Source organism: Phytophthora infestans, genomic scaffold, assembly GCF_000142945.1.
Source record: "Phytophthora infestans T30-4 supercont1.9 genomic scaffold, whole genome shotgun sequence".
NCBI classification, from domain to species: domain Eukaryota; phylum Oomycota; class Peronosporomycetes; order Peronosporales; family Peronosporaceae; genus Phytophthora; species Phytophthora infestans.
The window spans coordinates 616,117-634,311 of record NW_003303750.1 but is presented as its reverse complement, the minus strand read 5'-3'; the positions used below and the strand labels follow the sequence as shown (position 1 = coordinate 634,311).

Below are 18,195 nucleotides of genomic sequence, written 5' to 3'. Positions count from 1 at the left end.
ACGCAACTGGTCATGCACATCCACGCCGCCCATAAAGGTCTGGTAATCTTTTACCACTCTTGGTGCCATTACTTCCGCTTACGAAGCCGTAAAAGGGTCTCGTCGGACAATTCTGTCCTGTTGCGCACTTCCACCAGTTGCTAATACGTGCACCCCTTGCTTGTCGTACCACCGGATTGCTTTCATTGCAGGAACATGAACGGATGTCGCCACTTCGTACGTCCCTCTTTCGATATGTGCTGGCCGCTTGTTCGACGCTCGTCGGCCATTCTTCTGCTTTGCTGGTAGAATGGCCTCGCACAAGCCTTGCTTGTTCATCATAATCGTTCCAACGATGTAGAAAGACATCGTAAGCAGTTGCATTGCAAGCACCACGGAGGTGTAAAACCGATATGTTACAACCAGTCGAAAGTCGGAGGGTCCAGTGGGGCCAAATACATGCTGGAGATTTCGCACCACTGCAGCAGGGCCGGATTTCTCGTCAGGTGGAGTGCTGTCGTCTTGCATTTGGCGTTTACCACAGTAAACCTCGAAACTGTATCAGACACGGTAAAGAAATCGTTAGCATGTAGCAGACACGTTAAGACAACTTTATAGCCAAAAAAAAACGCGCCCGAAGGCGCGTCACAAACGTACCGGATGCAATAAGCCGTCTCAGAACAGCACAGCATGAAGAGCTTAGTCCCCCCATTTGTGAGGCTTATCTTTCATGTACACTCTCATGCGATTGAAAGCCGATCTTGAAGGAAGCATCGCTTCATCAAACGCCATGACCGGTGGCGGTGCAAAGCTGCGCTGGAAAGTATGTTGCAGTACGATGATTACTGGCCGCAGCTTCCACGCGCGGTCCGTCGCTGCCTCAGGAGCATCATTGCGACTGAAATGCATGTTGCGGGAAAGATGAGCAAACCGATCTCGCTTCATATAATGGCCGAAGCACCCACGCGGAATTGCGCCTTCGTCGGTAGTCTTCCAGTGGTGGTCAAATTTCTCCTTGTTCGGCGCAATTGTTCTGGCAATGAGTAGGCCAATAAAAATACAAAACTCTCTTCCAGATATGTCAGGTGTTGCCAATAAATTCTCCTTGATTTGTTCTTGCGATTTCACTTCAAAATTGTTGTCCTTCCGGTGGCGGGCTTGTTGCTTTGCACGCTGAGCGCCAACACGCTTATCCAAATTGTGAAGGAAATAGTCGTCACTAGCTCCGGCAATGTCTTCCCAAAGATGGGGAGGTGCAAACAAGAAGAATGACCCCAACGCGGTCGAAGCAGCGGAAAGGGCTTCTTCAGTAGGCCCGTGATCCCCGCTGTAAATATTGGGATAGTCCTCCGTAAGCCATGCATCAGTCCGAGTCTCGTACGGCTCGTCCATGTAGGGAAAAGGCATTGGGTATCAGGTCCATTCCATCCATTGAGCTTCATGTCTTTTAGAACATCCTTGTGTACACTACCGCGCGCAAGTGCTCCAACTCCGCCAACTGATTCAAGTAGAGATGGCTCGAAAAGTAAGTCAGGAGTAGCAGCTGAATCCTCCACGACGGCGTCGGCTTCTTCGAGGCCTAAGTCCTCATCATCATCGTAAATGGACATATTCTCATTGTCACCATCGGAATCCAGTGCTGCAAAATCTGCTGGATTATCTATAGGCGCGATAATGTTTGGGTCATCTACATCCACATACACTATAAGAATCCATAACGTGTACCCTTAACGTGTATATACACCATAAGCTTACCCATCATCGTTCTGATTCAATATGCAACGCTGACGCTTGGTTGCACTTCTTCAGGTGGTATGGCGGCCGGTTGCCCTTCTTCACCTGGCATCGTGCTTTCTCCGTCGCTATCAGGCTCAGAGCAGGCATACTCTGAGCCAGATGTAGCAGCAGCATCGAATTCAGCATGTAAACTACAATTGGGATACTCGTCTGTACCTATAAGGGAGTGGTGTGTTAGCGTTAGCAGTAGCTCACAGGTACAAGCAATGTATTCGACCTGCTTACCGTTTTCATCACCAACTGAATTGCCCAAATCACTCTCTGCCAGGTGTGGAGAGGTAGCCTGAATGTTCGGACAAACAGTCTTCGTCGTGTCTGGATCTGGACTGACAGTTCGGTCAGCAACTATATACACGGTAGCGTTAGAGTCATAACATGTACATACACAATAAGATCAAACGCACCATCTTGTCTATCAGGCACATCGGTTTCAGGCTGTCCACTTTCCGGAGTAGGCTGAGTCGCTGCTGCTTTTGCTTGTTGCTTCGCCGCGGTAGCTTTCTTCATCTCCTCTAGCAAAGCACACGTGTTAAAGTCCACACAAAGACCTTGAAAGGCGATACTACTTACCCAAGGCGATACGGTCCAAATATGCCATCAACGCAGCCTCTCCAACGAAAAAGTCCACGCCACGTACGTCCTTCTTCGTCTTCCCCGGCATAAAGTACGTGTAGTCGTTTGACAGGCCCGTAGGGGCCTTTGATTTCCATCCTTCCTTCAGAAGCTCTCGCCATCGGCCTCTGAACCCGGACATCTGAGCGGCAGCGGTGAAAATTTTCGAATGACCGAGATATGGGTGGCGCAGAATTCCACCTGCAATCCTCTATGCTGATTTGTGTGACACCCATCAAACCTGTGTCTTCTAATTTTCTAGAAAAACCAAGTTCAAGGCACACGCATAGCTATGTACTGCTGTGCGGGAAGATGGGAAATATGCCTACCCCTTCTTGACCGACAATTTGTATGGTCCTATACCAACGTCATGTATAAAAGCTTAACGTGTCTTAGACACGTTAAGCTTTTCGCGGAATCGTGTCTCATACAGGCTCTCGGGTTTGGGGGGTTAAACCGTAAAAACTCTATCTGGACAATACCTGCCGGTATACCTGGACAATACCTGAGTGATAAAACCTGGTGCCGTTTATTTTAAGGTGTTTAGGATCGAGTAGACGAGGATCTTATTAGCTCATATCGATAGGATAGAGACGTTCTCTCAGCACCAACAGAAGCTCATTGAGGAGCACGAATCAATGCGTCTAGCTGTGAAGGCGTTGCATCGCCATGCCCACTTCGAGCAAGCTTTTGAAGAGGTGAGTTTGAACACAACCAAATGGGCTGATTAAATTTGATTCTTGGTTGCTGACATCACCCTGTGGGTAATGCTGCAGGAGTGCGCATTGCGCAACGTCGACCAAAGGGGATGCTCGGTTCTCCGATTGCCAAGATGCAGAAAAATGCCAGCGCAGACTCCATGTTTTACGTCGATCCTGTTTACTGAAAATCAACAAAAAGTTGTCAAACTTGGCTTCCGCTCGCCGTTGCTCGCGGACCTTGTCAAACTCAAAAGACAGCCGATCTACGTCTAAGAGAATAGACGCTTCAGCTAACCCAGATAGCTGGCATCAGACCTTGCAACGAGATACGCACCGTTGCATTGCTCGACTGTTTTGCCTCTACTCTGGGCAATATTGGCAAGTACCACGGGTACTTCTGTTGATTGGCTAGCTGGCTCCAAGGGCACGACTGCTACCTTTTCAATAAGTTGCGCAGCGTGTGTTCGGACGCGGTTAACGTAGCTCTCTTGATAAAAAAATTGTTGGATCTTGTCCAGCTTGGCTGGGCCGTTCTTCAGATAGTTGAAGGTGCTTAACGAAGCTTCGATAAGGCACCTTAGCATCATCTGATCGTCAAACTCAGTTACCAACGCACGCGCTAGTCTTTCATCAAGCCCAAAGTTGGGTGTTTGCAACCCTTCGACAAGTTGCTTGCAAGTGATGAATCCGGATCCTCCCGGATCCCGCGAATTTAGCGCTGCTAGTAGCACGGATCTCCTGGATCCGAACCCAATCGGACTGGAATACCAATGTTCATTTTTGTAACATTTAGATGTGAATTCAAAAGAGTCAATTGAAGCCGCGAGTTTGTGCTTACCAGCGTCGACGGACAGCACTTAAGTCAGTCGACGTCTTCTTCTCAAGAGCAAATCGAGCAGCTTACCTTTGCCTGTTCGTGTTCATCGAGCTGAGCCACTCGTGGCGAGAGTTTGCGTTTGGTTCTGCACTGTCCCGTTACTGTAGAATTGCCGTTCCATCGGTTGCGCTCGAAGATATCGAAGGCAACTTGAACTTCTCGCGTTTGAGGTGGCGTCTGTCCATCGCATCATTGTCAACTCGCCCAACCACTTTCGTGTTCTGACTTGCCATGGTTTGTGTGTCTCTTTGGATCGGATGTCGAGACAGATGATTTACATCGACGCGAGCGTTCGAATTGTGGCTGAGCGCTGGCAGGTTTGTGCTGCCCAAAACCCCGCGCCGCTGCCTCACCATGGTCCTCCCAGGTGACACTCCACGTGGTATCTCGGAGCTGACGCGGTTGCGGTCGAGCTCACTTGGAAGTAACACGCCACGTGGAGTGAGTATGTGGAGTTGGAGACTTTGCTATTCTTGTGAGGATCGAGGTGAGTCAATCTTGACACCTGTTGAACCTGTTCCTGAAGTTAAAAGAACTTAATCGAAATGGCTACATAAGGTAATCAGAAGTGAGGATGTTTTTTTTTGGTCCAATACCACTATTATATTTTGAGTTAAAAATAATTGTGAAATATTCCGAAAGGGAAATAAAATGGGTGTGGCACGTCAATACAAAATGTAAATGAACGAACAACTTGCAACGAACGCTGTTGCAAGTCATGTGTAGACATGTAGGAAGATGTTCGGATGGCTACAGTCGAAGCGTTTTGCTACTTACGCGCAGCATTTCATTCCACCAGGCGATGTAACCTCCAAGAATCGCCAATCCAGGTCCGTTCCCAACGGTTGGGCCAACCGGAGAGGGCGTGACCGATCCCAGTCTGTAGGAGAGTCTCCTCTCCCTACAGACTGGGACCGATCGTCTCCTAAGGAGACGATCGGTCCACGCCTATGGTCTCTGCGCAGGAAGTCCGTCCTCACGCGTCCGACTCTCTTTTACTGTGCACGGGACTTTTTACTGTGTTTGATTAACCCCAGAGAAATCGCCATCGCGAGGACTTCCCGACCCAGGGAAAATACGCCGAGTGCGTCGACTCGTTACTCGCGCCTACGTGCTTTGTATAGGGCCGTTCTTCCCGAGTGACATCGGCTGTCCCAGCTGGATGCACCAAAGGCAGCAGCACTTTGGGCAGTGAGCGCCGACACGGTGGTTTGTGCTGGTAACGATGGCACCGACCCAGCGTCGATGGCCAACTCCCCTGCAGACGGTGGCCACGAACCAGCCGTAGTTACGCGATCCGAATCACAAATTTGTGGGTTCAGTGTCGCAAGCCCAAGACCAGAAGCAGCAAACAACGCCACCAGACAGACGAAGCAAGTTTGCTTGTTGCCGTTGCTTGAATTGCTCGAGACCAAAAGCCCAAGCAGAGACTTTGCCATACTTTTGTGAAACAAAACGCTCGGGCTCCGATTGGCGAACACCCTTTTTTTAACTAGTTTCGCGGTGCGCAAATTGCAAAAACTGGTGGCAAGAGAGCAGGCCAAAGCCAGTTGGTGAACTGACTTCTACGGCAAGTGGAGCAGCATCCGACGATTGCACAGTTTGGCAGAGGCCGCGGAGCGCACAAGAAGTCGAGGAACGCTCAGCGAATTGCTCAGTCGGAAGAAACCGCTTCGAGCATTTGCAGTAACACAGGTACTACTACACTCACAGGCTCCCCAACGCGGCCGATACCAGATCGAGTCGAGACAGTGACATGAATCACCGCAGCAATTCGTCCCGCCGCGCAGGTGGACGCAGCGGCAGCGGCTTAAACATTTCGGGACTCAACGTGGACATTGAGATGCTGGTTCAGAGTACGCAGGGCTCGGCCATGCATTTCGGCCGTAAGACGGCGGGCGAGAAGTTCCACGGATGGCTCTGGAAGAAATCCGGTCGCTTCTCCAAGTGGCGCAACCAACACTTTGTGCTTGACGGCGCTCTACTCACGTATTACGACACGTTCCCCACGGACCAGTTCGTGTCGGAATCGTCCTTAATGCCGATCCAAGGTGACAATCTTTTCACGACGAAAAGCGAGTCCACCCCCGCCGGTGCCGTGCGTGTTGCACACGTAGAAACTTCGCAGAAATCCAAGATTGCCTTCAAAGTGTATGCCGTGAGTGGCAAGATCATTGACGTCCGCGCCAAAAACGAGACGTTGTGTCGACAGTGGGTGGACCGATTGAACGAGGCGGCGGCTCTGGCTAAACGTCAGGAGTCGCTGAACACCAGCACCACTAGCACCGCGTCGTCGACGCTTTCAGTGGGCTATTCGGATTCCGAGCTGGACTTGCAATGCAACATCGTGGACAAGAGCGGATGGCTCGAAGTGGGCGACCGCAAGTCCAAGCGAGCGCGTTTCTGCGTCATGCAGGGCAACATGTTTACGGTTTACGATACGGAGGACGCGTGGGCTGTGCCCCTCAGTCGCGCGTATGTGACCCACGCAGAGAAGATCAGTGAAATCACTTGCGAGTTTTCCGTCTCGACGTGCGCTGGTAAAATTACCAAGACGCTCATGTGCAAGGCAAGGTCGCAGGACGAAATGCATCTGTGGATGGAGGCGCTGAGCGGTGCGTTCGAGTAATTTGGCAACTGTTGCCATTCAACCCACCGTGACTCGCGGTACCTAGCGTAGTAGATGTGTGACGACGGTCACGCCCAGCGCCCGATTTTTTCGACTGTTCTCGTTGCCACCCTCTACATCAGCGCTTGTGTTCAAATTGTCGCGAAGGGTGGCGAGCGTATGCGGCGTATTTAAATTATTCACCGACCCAGACGGAGGCCGGCAGTTAGTAGTAAGCGTTTTGTCGAGACCACGTAATTGGCGTGCAACCAATTGGTAGTTGCATGCAGTTTTAAGCAAACAAACACGCAAATTCCATTCATGCAAGTTTGAATCCAAGTAGAAAAAGTTGCCGCTTAAAAAGCTGCCCACAGATTCCGAGCCAGATTCCGGAACATACTACGAATTTCATTACACTGCAGCCAAGTTAGCTAAGAGATACACGATCGTAGCCTTCATTAAGTGTAGCTTGCAATTGAGCAACCTTATCATTTCTCAGCGAAGCAACGAGCTCCATGGAGTAACCGTAATGCCGACGCTACAATACTGTACATGTAGCAACGACACGTTGCAGCAACATCGAGTCGGACCATCGTCAGGAAGAGCAGGAAGAGCCCAGTTTGGACAGGCCAATGCTGTGTCTTCACTGTACAGTAAAAAAACCTCGCAATTCGACACGTTGTGTTCAACTTGGAAGCGTCAAATGCATTCAGGTTACAGTTCTACCACAAAGCTACTTATCACTGATAAGTTATCAGAGTAAGGATTCTAGGTATCGTTATGAGTCCGCAAGAGATCTTGAAGTCCTCGACGATTGAGCCGTTGGTGTTGCTGCATGAGAACCATGCGGCGCTTATCGGTAATGACGTCCGTAGAATTCTGGTCCAGCAGCTCTTGGCGCACCTCATGTTGCAGCGCGTAGAGGATCTCCGTCATCTTAGGACGGCGTTTCGGATCAGCATCCAAACAGCGCACAATAAGTTCACGTCTACATGGTGAACACGATGGAGGGACGATAGGGCGCAAGTCACCACGTGATACTCCCATCATAATGTCAATTGTCGTATAGTCCTTTGGAAGGTCATGGTAGGGCTCACGTCGCGTCTCGAGCTCCACCAGGATCACTCCAAAACTATAGCAGTCCACTTGTGTATCATACCGTTCCTCACGGAGAATCTCGGGCGCTAACCAGTAGGGTGTTCCTACAATCGTACTGAACAGTTTTCCAGGCAACATTTGCCTCTTTGACTCGCCAAAATCCGAGACTTTGCATGAATACGTGCGTGTACACAACAAGTTGGAAGACTTGAGGTCACGATGCACCAATGGCGGGTCACAGTTGTGCAGGTAGGACACACCTTGGGCCACATCCGTAGCGATCTTCAGTAGCGGATCACTCCACGCCAAGGCGATGGGGCTACGCAGCAACGACAACACATCGCCACGTTCAAGGTATTCCATCACGAGCCCAACATTTGACAAATTGTCGAATGTAGCGCCGATGAACAGCACAATATTCGGATGTCGGAGACATGCCAGCAACTCCACTTTGCTCTTAAATGCAGCCAGACCCCCAGCGGTTAAACACGACTGTGCCAACCGCTTGACCACGACGTCCGTCTGATGATATTCACCCACTAGCACCTCTCCATTGGGTGTTTTAGCCAGTATTTCCTTCAATTTCAAGTCTGCAAATGGAATAGAAACTGTCATAAACAGTTCCATGTCACCTGATGCACCCAATGCTCTCTCCAACACCTCCTTTTCGTCTCGGGTCATCGCGTTACGGTTCTCCAACCCAATCTGTTTTACCGATAAATCCAGCTTCAACGTCGTGTTGATACGTTCCGCACGCACTTTCGAGGCATACGCCATACGAGCCGCACGATCTTCCGAATATGTTGCCGTCAGAGTAAAACAGGTAGGTAGAAACACGCATAGGAAGAACAAGAACGCCTCGTTGCTCATGACACGTCTGCTGGATGAAATCAACGGCGTGGCACCCAAAAAACACAACATCAACGTCGTTATCCACTCGGCTACGGCTAGTAGTAAGACGTGGGTGAAATCCAGCTTCATGGCCACGGCGACGATACCGGTAAACGCGGCCAGTACCGCTAATAGACCCATGAGTAAGGAATACGCCAGTTTACTATCATACAGCTGCAGCCACGACAGCAACGTCATCTGGCCGTCCACTCCTGATATTTTCCCCCATTCGGACGTGTCGTACCATGACGTAGGCATCACTGTATCGGATGCACAAACCATCCCATTTGCTAGACTTTGCTCCAAGTTTTTCCTCATCCCAACGAGTTCGTGATGCACAAATACTGCCAGACCCACTGACCAACTCAAAATTATCAAAGAGGCAATAACTTTCCAATGCCGTCGGATATAATACACTCCGATCCGAAGCCTCATACTTCCTTCAAAGTATTTCAAAGGCAACATGCCATAAATCACTGCAAAAGGAGCAAAAATCCACAATAGCCACGTGAGGCCTTCGTCCTTAGACATGGGTTCAATAAATGACACACAGCTTGTCTCCGTATGGTTAAAGGCCGATACAGGGTCTTCATTTAGCAAAGAGCTGAGGAGATCCACCCAGGCGTAGTCGTTGCCTGAGGGCGCGATACACGTGTCTTTGAACCTGCGAAAGAGGAAATACGCCGCTCCTTCGAAGGCCACAAGAGCCAACATGAGTCTCCGCGCCACTGGGAAGTCTACTGTGGAAGAATAAAGCTGATAAGAGATTTCCATCCTCTCGTCTCGAAAATGGTTACTCAGCAGCTTTAAGTCCACACGAGGGTCCATATGAGCTTGCCATGAAGCTGACCCTTGAGCAGAAAGTAATTGAACCCCACTGGGTGATCGTGAAGCTTGATTCTCATCTCTAGAAGACGTGGAAGAACTGTGCGAAGAAGATTCCGAAGAAGAAGACGACGATCGAAGCCGTTGCGACGCGTTTGGTCCGTCCAAACGGCCGTCAGGAGTTGATACGCGACTATATACACCAGCGTTGTCATCCTGGTCTACATCCGAACCATCCAGCACGTCCAGACGCCGCTCCGACGAGACGTGGTGCATACTTGTTTAATTGTTTCTTCTTTTATTAGATTTGGTAGCATTTTTCTCATGCAAATTTAAATTTGATGACACACAGAATGACTAATGACTAAATAGCAAAAACCGGTATTTTAACAACCTTATTGTAAGGCATACAAACACCAAGCCAAAATGAGTCAATCCAATTGCCTCAACACCGAGGGGGTACGACACTTAGCTCCCAGCTCTACGTGCAACACAAGCAGCTATGTCCTCAACGCGGCCCATTCCTATCGGGAGCAGCGGAAGCCAGCGCGGCTCTCCTGTGACTCGTAGCCCCAACGGCGCCGCGATGGTGTCGCACTCGCTTCCCGCCGACATGCACCACGTCCACTTATCTCGCTTTATGACGAACACAAGCGGCACAAGATCCGGCGAGCTTCAGCCGCCCAGAGCGCCGCGAGTAGGCTCCATGCCCGAGCCAAACTTCCTTCAGCTGGATAATATGCCAGATCTGGCGTTGGGACCGCCTGCCGAGACCATAGAGGAAGACTCGCCGCCCGCTCGGGTGCCAGCCGTCATTCAGGTACAGGCAGCACAATTTTCGTTGGGTTTTATAAATTATTCTAATGGTTTTATCGTAGTTTGCTAGTTCGTGTCCAGGAGATATTGGATTTTTAAGGAGAAATCCCGCAAGAGGCTCCTGGACACCCACACTGGATCCGTATCTGGCTGAACATGACGACTTTGATCTATCCAAGAGTCCAGCGCTCGCTGCAATGTCAGCACTAAGAGAGAGGATGCAGACGGATGCATCTGGCCAAGGAACTTCACAGCAAGCAGGTAATGACTCGTCGTACAGGTCTTTTAACGCGCGTGGCGCGGCAGAAACACAACCGTCAAGGCAATACTACGCGTCCGACGAGTCGTCAAGCAATGCGGTGAGTGCTGAACTGTTGGAAAGACTCAGCATTACGTCAGAGGAAGGAGAGGAGCCAGCGAACCGGGACGAACGCTATCGGATGCCGGGATACGACATGCAAATGCCAGTAGATCAGAGACGACGGTCGGAGCGTCGTGGATCGTATGGCAATGTGTCGGATACAGGTGACACGGGTATCTTTGAATTCGACGACCAATAGACTCGGCGGGCAGTGCGATAAAAAACGCAAAAAATACAAAACAAGCGAAAGATTGGAGCGAGGGGTGACGTCACAGGCGACGGTGTATAGCTGGCAGTGTTTGTTATGCATACGTGTATAATTGCAATTGTTCTTGAACAAAAGAAAAACAAAACATTCTCATCCTATTTGTAGCCAGATGCACAACTTGTACTACAAGCCCGGCTTTCGCCGTCATCTTAATCGCAAATGGCGTTTACCGGTATTGAAGCTGTCACAGCAAAGGTAAGAAACGTTTCTTTGAATTTGCTCGGAGGTGCTGATGTGACCACTTCGATAACGTCTTTCCTGGTCTTACGACCAGCGAGAACAGCGAATACCGCGTGCAGGATTTATTTTCTTTTAAGAAATCCAACATTGTGAGCGTTGTGGCAGCACCAGATATTGTGCGTTCTATTCGAAATTTCCGCGGGCGTCTGAGAGACACGACCAGCCCAATAATCGTGTAGCCTAGCATACAGAATGCGTTTTGGCGCTAATACAGAATAATCCTCTGACTCGCCATCTTCATTCACGACAAGTGCGCGGAGTCTTCAGTGCGAGATGCGCTGTCACTTTAACTTCAACGTGTTTCTGGTATCTTATTAGATAATAAAAAAGGTTTTCTTAATTTTGACCTCTAACAACGCAGCGTCGATTCGCCGTTCGCTTCGCGCCTTTCTCCGAATCGTCCCGCTTCGGCAAATTGGGGCGGAATTGACAATACATGTACATGCACTGTGCATTGTGCGTTGCACACGCATCGACCGACATCGACGGTGATGCATGACGAGTCAACGACCGCTGGCCAGGCCGCATTGAGCTGACACCTTCGCATACTCCGGATGGTGACAGTTTCCGCGGCCTCGTCTGGAGTGCGAACAGCGTGCTCGCTGCTCTGGCGCTGAACAATGCATTGTGTGCATTATTGGCAGCAATATGCTGGTGCAATTTGCCTTTGAACCGTTTCCTCGGCGTCGTCGACGAGCGCTAAAAGGCACGTTTTGCGGCGTCTACAATCAGGGTGGGTGGTTTTAGTGCTAGATCCGCCGGATCCAGCAGGATCTTGGCCTCTCCACCAATCAGCGCCGCGGATTTGTCCTGCCGTCCGGCGGGAACTGGAGTGGGACATCCTGTTAAAACAGGTGGGATGCCGGAACATTCGGCATCCTGCAGACTGCACATCTCCCCGCAGGCAGGACGAGGGCCTCGTCGAGGCGGCTCGATTTTCGCAGTCTCCAAACTGACTTCCAAGAGTTCAAGCGGATGGACAAGGTCATTATCGATCTCGTCAATGTGTTCCCTGCAGACGGCGAGGATGGGGCTTTGCGTGCACTTCTCGAGCCATACCTCTCGAAGCAGTTGCGCTCCGCGTGTGTTAAGCTGAAGCTTAACCCGCAACGCCGCTCGTCCGCCGTGGACAACAAGGCCGGCTACATCGACCTACTGTGCAAGTATCGTTCGAATAAAGCGGAAGGGGAGTTCTCCGCGCTCATAGGGCCTAGCAAGGAAGGAGAAACTAAGGCAGATAACCCGGAGACGTCGCAGCGTGAGCCTCGCGTGGAGCGGCATGATGCTTTTCGATTGATAAATGTTTTGTTTAGCCCCCAATTTGTTGATCGCATGTTTGAGGCGGACCGAAACCAAGACAGAGCGAACGTCGACAAGCACTCCATCAACGAAAACAGCCAGTATTGGTTGGATGTAGCTCGGGCTTACAACGAGGACAGGGAGAATTACAATGGTTTGGAGCAGAAGGAGCGGCCACAATATCAGGGTATCCAGCCCTCACAAGCCGTCAACCACTCAAGCGCTAAGCTGTTGGATATGTGGAAGAAGCTTACTGCACGCTACACGGTAGCTCGTGGTAAGTCGAAACTTTCGGGACATAACGAGCAGGATTTCTTCAGTTATTGCCAGGGTCGCATCGACCTTCTCTATCTGCACGATTGGCTTCAACTGCGGCCGAATCAATTGGAAGGGGTGAGAGGTCGAATTGCAAAGAGGGCTCAAATGTCCACGTTGCCTGGATCCGTGGAGAGTGACGTCGATTCATCGTCAAGCAGCGGAAGTTCCAGTGGAAAGAAGCGCCGTCTTCTTAGCCCAGTCGATCGCATCGTAAACATGCTGGAGTCCGAGCATAAAGAAGAGCTGGAGGAGCGAGCGTCAGGCTACAATTCAGTAACCAGGGCATCTACTGCGGTTCAAAGTGCTTTAGCAACATTGAAAATGCTCAAGGAGAGCAATGCCAGTGACGAAATGTTGCAAACGCTCGAGCAAAAGGTCAATGGACTCGTTCAACGTTGGATGGCGGAGATGGATAAAAACTAAGTTAGTGATGGGAACATGCAAATGTTCTAGTTTGCTCGTAGCAAGTGTCGTCTACGGAGTTTTTCAACTAATCCATCTCGAACGAAGCTAGTTGTCGGTCTTTCAATAGTGTCGTCGTGGTCAAATGTAAGCAAAGACCTAAGAGAGCATCGTTGATCGCGTTGCATCTTGCGAAGCTCCTCAAAAACTGGGTCTCGCGTACCTTCCAGACGCTCGTTAATGCAGAAATTGTGTAGAGTTGCTGCACATTTGATCACTAGCGTAGCCGTAGCCAAACGAAGTTGCAGTGGGCGATGAAATATGCCCCATTTGCGAGCTAACAACCCGAATGCCATTTCGATGCGAATGCGGATCTGGGATAGATGATAGTTAAAGGAGTCCTTGTATATCTCATCCGGTTGAAGCGCTGTAAATGGTGTCAAGAGGTGGTTCGTGGCTGTATACGCAGCATCAGCAACAACGTACAAGCCCCGCTCCAAGGTTTCAATCACGCGAGGAAGCCCGCTGTCATCGTAAGCTCTCGAGTCGTTCACTCCACCGGGATGTGATGCTTCCACAAAGACGAAGCGGCTGAAGGCATCACAGCATGCCTGTACGTTAATTCCGGGACGCATGTAGTGGCCACTGAAATACCGGCGCGCCCCCGCTGCGCTGCCAGCATCATTATCGGATGGTGCCTGAATATTACAAAGCCATCCGTCCATAGCGGCCACGCAGCCATTCATGACTTGTTCGTTGCTCCTAGCCGAAAAAGCAGCCGCTGCAGATTCTCGATCGGTTGGAGCCGTGGGAAATGATATTTGCAGCGCTGGAACCCCGATAATTGCGCGCATCACATCCTTGATTATTCGATAGCAGTAGGATCGATCAACACCGCCAGCCCTCCGTAAATCGTCAACCATGCCTCCACAGAGGAAGCGGATCGTCATCTGAAGCTTGTTCTCCACGCTTACAGGACTTCGATTCGTCCAAGCGCGTGCAGGGCGATCTAACTCAACGAGCAAGCCACACAGTCGCTCAAAAGAGGCAGACGACATTCGGTACGTACGTTTAAACTCTCCCTCGTACAAGAGCCGTTCCATCTCCAGATTCCAGTCCAGTCTTAAGCGAGACTGCTGCGTTCGACGGTTTCTTTCCTCCTCCTCCTGCAACACTAAGGCAATTGCGAGCCATCGCCGGCGCCGTCGGTTGCGATCGCTACGTCTATCAGCCCTGAGCATGCCCCCTCGTTCTTCAAATTCTTCAGAAGTGAGACAAGTGGGAGCTCGGTCTTACTTGGAATATAAACGAGGCTTTTCCATCGTCCTGCATGTCCTGCATCCGGCGAATTTTGCTCTAAAACCACCCACCCTCACTGGATATTCTGTCCACCTGTCTCAGTTGAAGTTGCTGCCACACCATTCCTACATCTTAAGAACCCTTCAAGTTTCAGCTGGGGCGACATCTATTTTACTGCGCAGATGTATCAGCACATGGCAAAAAACTAGTGGATCTTCCCTCCTGTCGTTGTTTGCGAAGAATGCACCTACGGAGGTCAATCAAACTATCGCCAACTTTCACTTTCCATTTTCCATTTCAACCACAACCTTACCAATTCTAACCATGATAATCGAAGTGGACCGAGGCGTGCACTTAATACCTGACGCCACAGCGGACGCGATCGAGCTCGTGCAGTGCATGAAGAAGACGTGCGCGAGCACTCCACCCCACGCAGCTGCCCGCTGGCAACAACTGCGCTCTCGCATGGGCCAAGTGACGCATGGCATGAAGCGCTGCAGACTGCGCAACATGAGCGGAGAGAGCGAACACCTCTCATGCCGCCCCTCCATGCTACACAAGGATTTCTGGCTCGAGGCGCTAGACGAACAGCACCGCTACGGCTTCCACTTGCGAGCCTTCCACAAAGCCTGGAAACTCGAGACGGCAGAGGAGGAAGACAGCAGCTCAGACGCATCATTTTTCCACTGGCTCGATCACGGGAACGGCAAAAACGTGGATCTTCCCGAATGCACTCAGCAGCAATTGCGTACGACAAAAGTGGAATACTGCAATGCCGAGCAGCGCAAGAGCTACGAACTCAAGTTCGTATCAAACAAAGAGGACGAAATCGTGCGAGTACAATACGCAACATCAGAAAGAATCGTGAACACTGACGAGCTCAGCAAGTGGATTTTCGTTATTGACCTCTCAGGCCGCATGTACCTCGGCCGTAAGCGCAAAGGTCGCTTCCACCACTCGAGCTTCGTGTCAGGTGCGCCAATCCTGGCAGCTGGCAAGATTATCATCAAGAATGGTATCATTATTGCCGTTGAGCCCCATAGTGGCCACTTCAAGCCTCGATTAGAAAACGTATTGGCACTATGCTCCATATTAGCCAATCACGGCGTTGATATCGACCATATCGCCTTCGTTAAACCCAAGAAATGGGTCTGCACGTGGCCATTTCCCCCGCAACCAGACGTCGAACTTGAGGACTTCATTGCCTCAGATACGGATTACAGTGCCGATAAATCCGACTCAGAAGAGTCACAGACACTGCTACAAGAACTGGCACAGTAGAATTAGCTGTATCGTTTCTATTTATCACGAACTTGAAGAAATGTTTCTATCGCCGTTTATACTCGCACGCCTTGAATTCGATCGGCGCCACGTTTTGAGGCTTGCGTGTGGATTTGACAAGCTCGAACAGCACGAACATCTTGTTGCGTTCGTCCTTGTGTTTGCAGTCAAAGCCCATTTTACGCAAAGTCTGCACGAAGCCGTCAATCCCTCCGAGTGATTCGCTCTCGAAGCGGCTCTTCACTTCAGCAACTTTCAGCACGCCACCAGGCTTCAGCACACGGTACACTTCACGCACGTATTCGCGAACACTCGTTCCCATCAGTGCCAAGCAGTAGACGGCAATATCAACGCTGCTATCCTTCAGCGGAACCTGTAAAGAGAAATTATCAGTCCTGTATCCATCAACAAGCAACTCAATACCCTAGTTGCACTTACATCGGCGATGTTACACGCCGTCACAATTGGTTTCCTGGACACCAAGTCGAACGAGTGCACTTTATTCGGCACACTTTCAGCCAATCTGGCATCTCCACAGCCGAAATCAGCAACCACAGCCTTCGGATGGCGTCTACAGCATCCATATAAGCGTCAGGAACTCCATGAATTAAGCTCTTCAAAGCTGGCATGTAACTTACTTCACATAATCGATGAAGGTGTCCAGTGGATTGGTGGGCCACTTGTCCGCCATCTCGCGGAAGCCCTGATGATACACGTCGAAGAGCTCCGGGTCGTCCTGGAACGTGGAGTAGGCGTCATCTCCCGTGGTTGTATAGAGCTGCTCGTTGAGCATGCGGAATTTGCCGCCATCGATCTTGCGACGCATCTCAGCCAGTCGCTCAGCCGGCGTCAGAGCTTTAGGCTTGCCTTTGTTCTTGCCTTTTCCATGGTTTTGCTGCTGCTTCTGTTGAGATTTTGGCAGAGCTGCAACCTTTTGCGTCTTGTTCTTCTGATTCACCTTCTTGCTGCCGCCGGATGAGGATGGTTTGCCCTCGGCGGCTCCTTTCTTACTCTTCTTGCCCATTGCTTTGATTTACTGTCAGTGGTGCTTGCAATTTTTGTAAATTAGAGAGAAATTGCTCTATGATAGGTCATATTCTCTATGATAAGATTTATGTGTGACTTGTGAAAATGGCAAGTTGAAGTGAGCCTGGCTCTAGTGGCATCGCTGCAGCTTCGAGGTGGTTCGCTAGATCAATCGGCGTCGGCAGTTGAGAGCGTTTCCATCATGGTGTGAGTCCCACACAGAGAGCGCGTCCTCGTGCCGGCGTGTGCCATGAACCACCGAAAGCCTGTGATTGGCGGCGTGCGTGCTGCCCAGCGGTCACCACCACAATTAGCACGATTTTACTGGCTGTTATTCGGTCAGAAAGGAAAGACTTGGGCAGATTTGTTGACCGGTGCGCGTGGTTGCACCATCGGGATCAACGCGATCCAGGAGAGGCGCGTGCCAATGTGGCTTGACACCTTTCGGCCTCTCTAACAATGACGCCTTTGACGCCTTTATCATAACTCAATTGGCACTCTCGAGCTCAAGTGAAATTCCTCGTTGCAACTATGAGCGTTAAGTCCGACATCTCGTTCCTGCTGAACCCGCGGTCATCGGAGGACATGAAGCAACAAACGCTGACGCCACCTACGTCTCCTCCATCGTTCCAGCGCTTAATGGCGCTAGCTCAGAGCCCCGAAGCCACCACGACGTCGTCTTCACTTCTACTTTTGAGCTCGTGCATTGCGCCGTTGGAGAAGATGAAAGTCAATATGAAGACGGTAGTACCGAAGCTATCGTTAGCAGCCCTGTGCGAGGCTAGCAGTGCCAGTAGCTGTAGTAGTGGCGACTCCAGTGACGAAGAACCTGCTAATCAGCCAGAAGCTGCGGTTGAAAAGACTTTGGCGGATGACAAGGCCAAACCCAATGCGAAAACGACTCGGAAACGCGTCCGAAAGAACCGCAACCCACCGTGTCAAGTGGAAGGATGCAAGAACATTGCGGTGTCTCGAGGCTGTTGCGTACGTCACGGCGGAGGCTCGCGCTGCAAGATCGAGGGCTGTCCGAACCGTGCCAAACTGTACAAGCTCTGCTTCCAGCACGGAGGCTTCAAGACGTGCGCGACGGAGGGGTGCACACGCAAGTCTAAGCGCTACGGCCACTGCTGGTCGCACGGTGGCGGTCGTATCTGCGTGATACCCAACTGCGAGAAGGTATCGACGCAAGGAGGACTGTGCTGGGCTCATGGCGGTGGCAACAGATGCAAATTGGAGGGGTGTACCCGCCGCTCCTATCAGAAATATGGCTACTACTGCGTCGATCACGTGTCGTTGAATGCAAACAAGTAAAGAGTGAAGAGTAGTAAGGTTGTACATTAGGCAGAGTGTGCATCCGTGTAGTAAAGTAACTCGAGTGATTAAAATATAGTATTATTAATAATACCTATGAAAGACGTAGTTTAATGTTGTGAAAGCACTTCGTAGCTCTCTGAAAATAGCTCGGTGGCCGGAGCAAAATCAATTGTCAGCTCACTA

The 18,195-nt window shown here is 50.7% G+C and overlaps 5 protein-coding genes across 5 annotated transcripts; 3 read left to right on the top strand and 2 right to left on the bottom strand.

Moving 5' to 3' along the window:
- Positions 1-5,690: 5,690 nt before the first annotated feature.
- PITG_05799 (uncharacterized protein) lies at positions 5,691-6,595 on the top strand (the record flags this gene model as incomplete). The annotated part of the gene is made up of 1 exon (XM_002998001.1): positions 5,691-6,595. The coding sequence occupies one exon, from the start codon at positions 5,723-5,725 to the stop codon at positions 6,593-6,595; it is 873 nt and encodes a 290-aa protein (XP_002998047.1).
- A 747-nt stretch (positions 6,596-7,342) lies between these two features.
- On the bottom strand, positions 7,343-9,664 carry PITG_05798 (protein kinase, putative; the record flags this gene model as incomplete). The annotated part of the gene is made up of 1 exon (XM_002998000.1): positions 7,343-9,664. One exon carries the CDS (start codon positions 9,662-9,664, stop codon positions 7,343-7,345), a length of 2,322 nt encoding a protein of 773 aa, XP_002998046.1.
- A 163-nt stretch (positions 9,665-9,827) lies between these two features.
- Positions 9,828-10,764, top strand: PITG_05797 (uncharacterized protein; the record flags this gene model as incomplete). The annotated part of the gene is made up of 3 exons (XM_002997999.1): positions 9,828-10,208; positions 10,267-10,403; positions 10,485-10,764. 3 exons carry the CDS (start codon positions 9,891-9,893, stop codon positions 10,762-10,764), a joined length of 735 nt encoding a protein of 244 aa, XP_002998045.1.
- A 4,954-nt stretch (positions 10,765-15,718) lies between these two features.
- PITG_05796 (ribosomal RNA-processing protein, putative) lies at positions 15,719-16,696 on the bottom strand (the record flags this gene model as incomplete). Its single annotated transcript, XM_002997998.1, has 3 exons — positions 15,719-16,045; positions 16,111-16,243; positions 16,311-16,696. The coding sequence occupies 3 exons, from the start codon at positions 16,694-16,696 to the stop codon at positions 15,719-15,721; spliced, it is 846 nt and encodes a 281-aa protein (XP_002998044.1).
- Positions 16,697-17,337: 641 nt separating this feature from the next.
- Positions 17,338-17,995, top strand: PITG_05795 (uncharacterized protein; the record flags this gene model as incomplete). Its single annotated transcript, XM_002997997.1, has 3 exons — positions 17,338-17,459; positions 17,505-17,894; positions 17,935-17,995. The coding sequence occupies 3 exons, from the start codon at positions 17,338-17,340 to the stop codon at positions 17,993-17,995; spliced, it is 573 nt and encodes a 190-aa protein (XP_002998043.1).
- Positions 17,996-18,195: the final 200 nt, after the last annotated feature.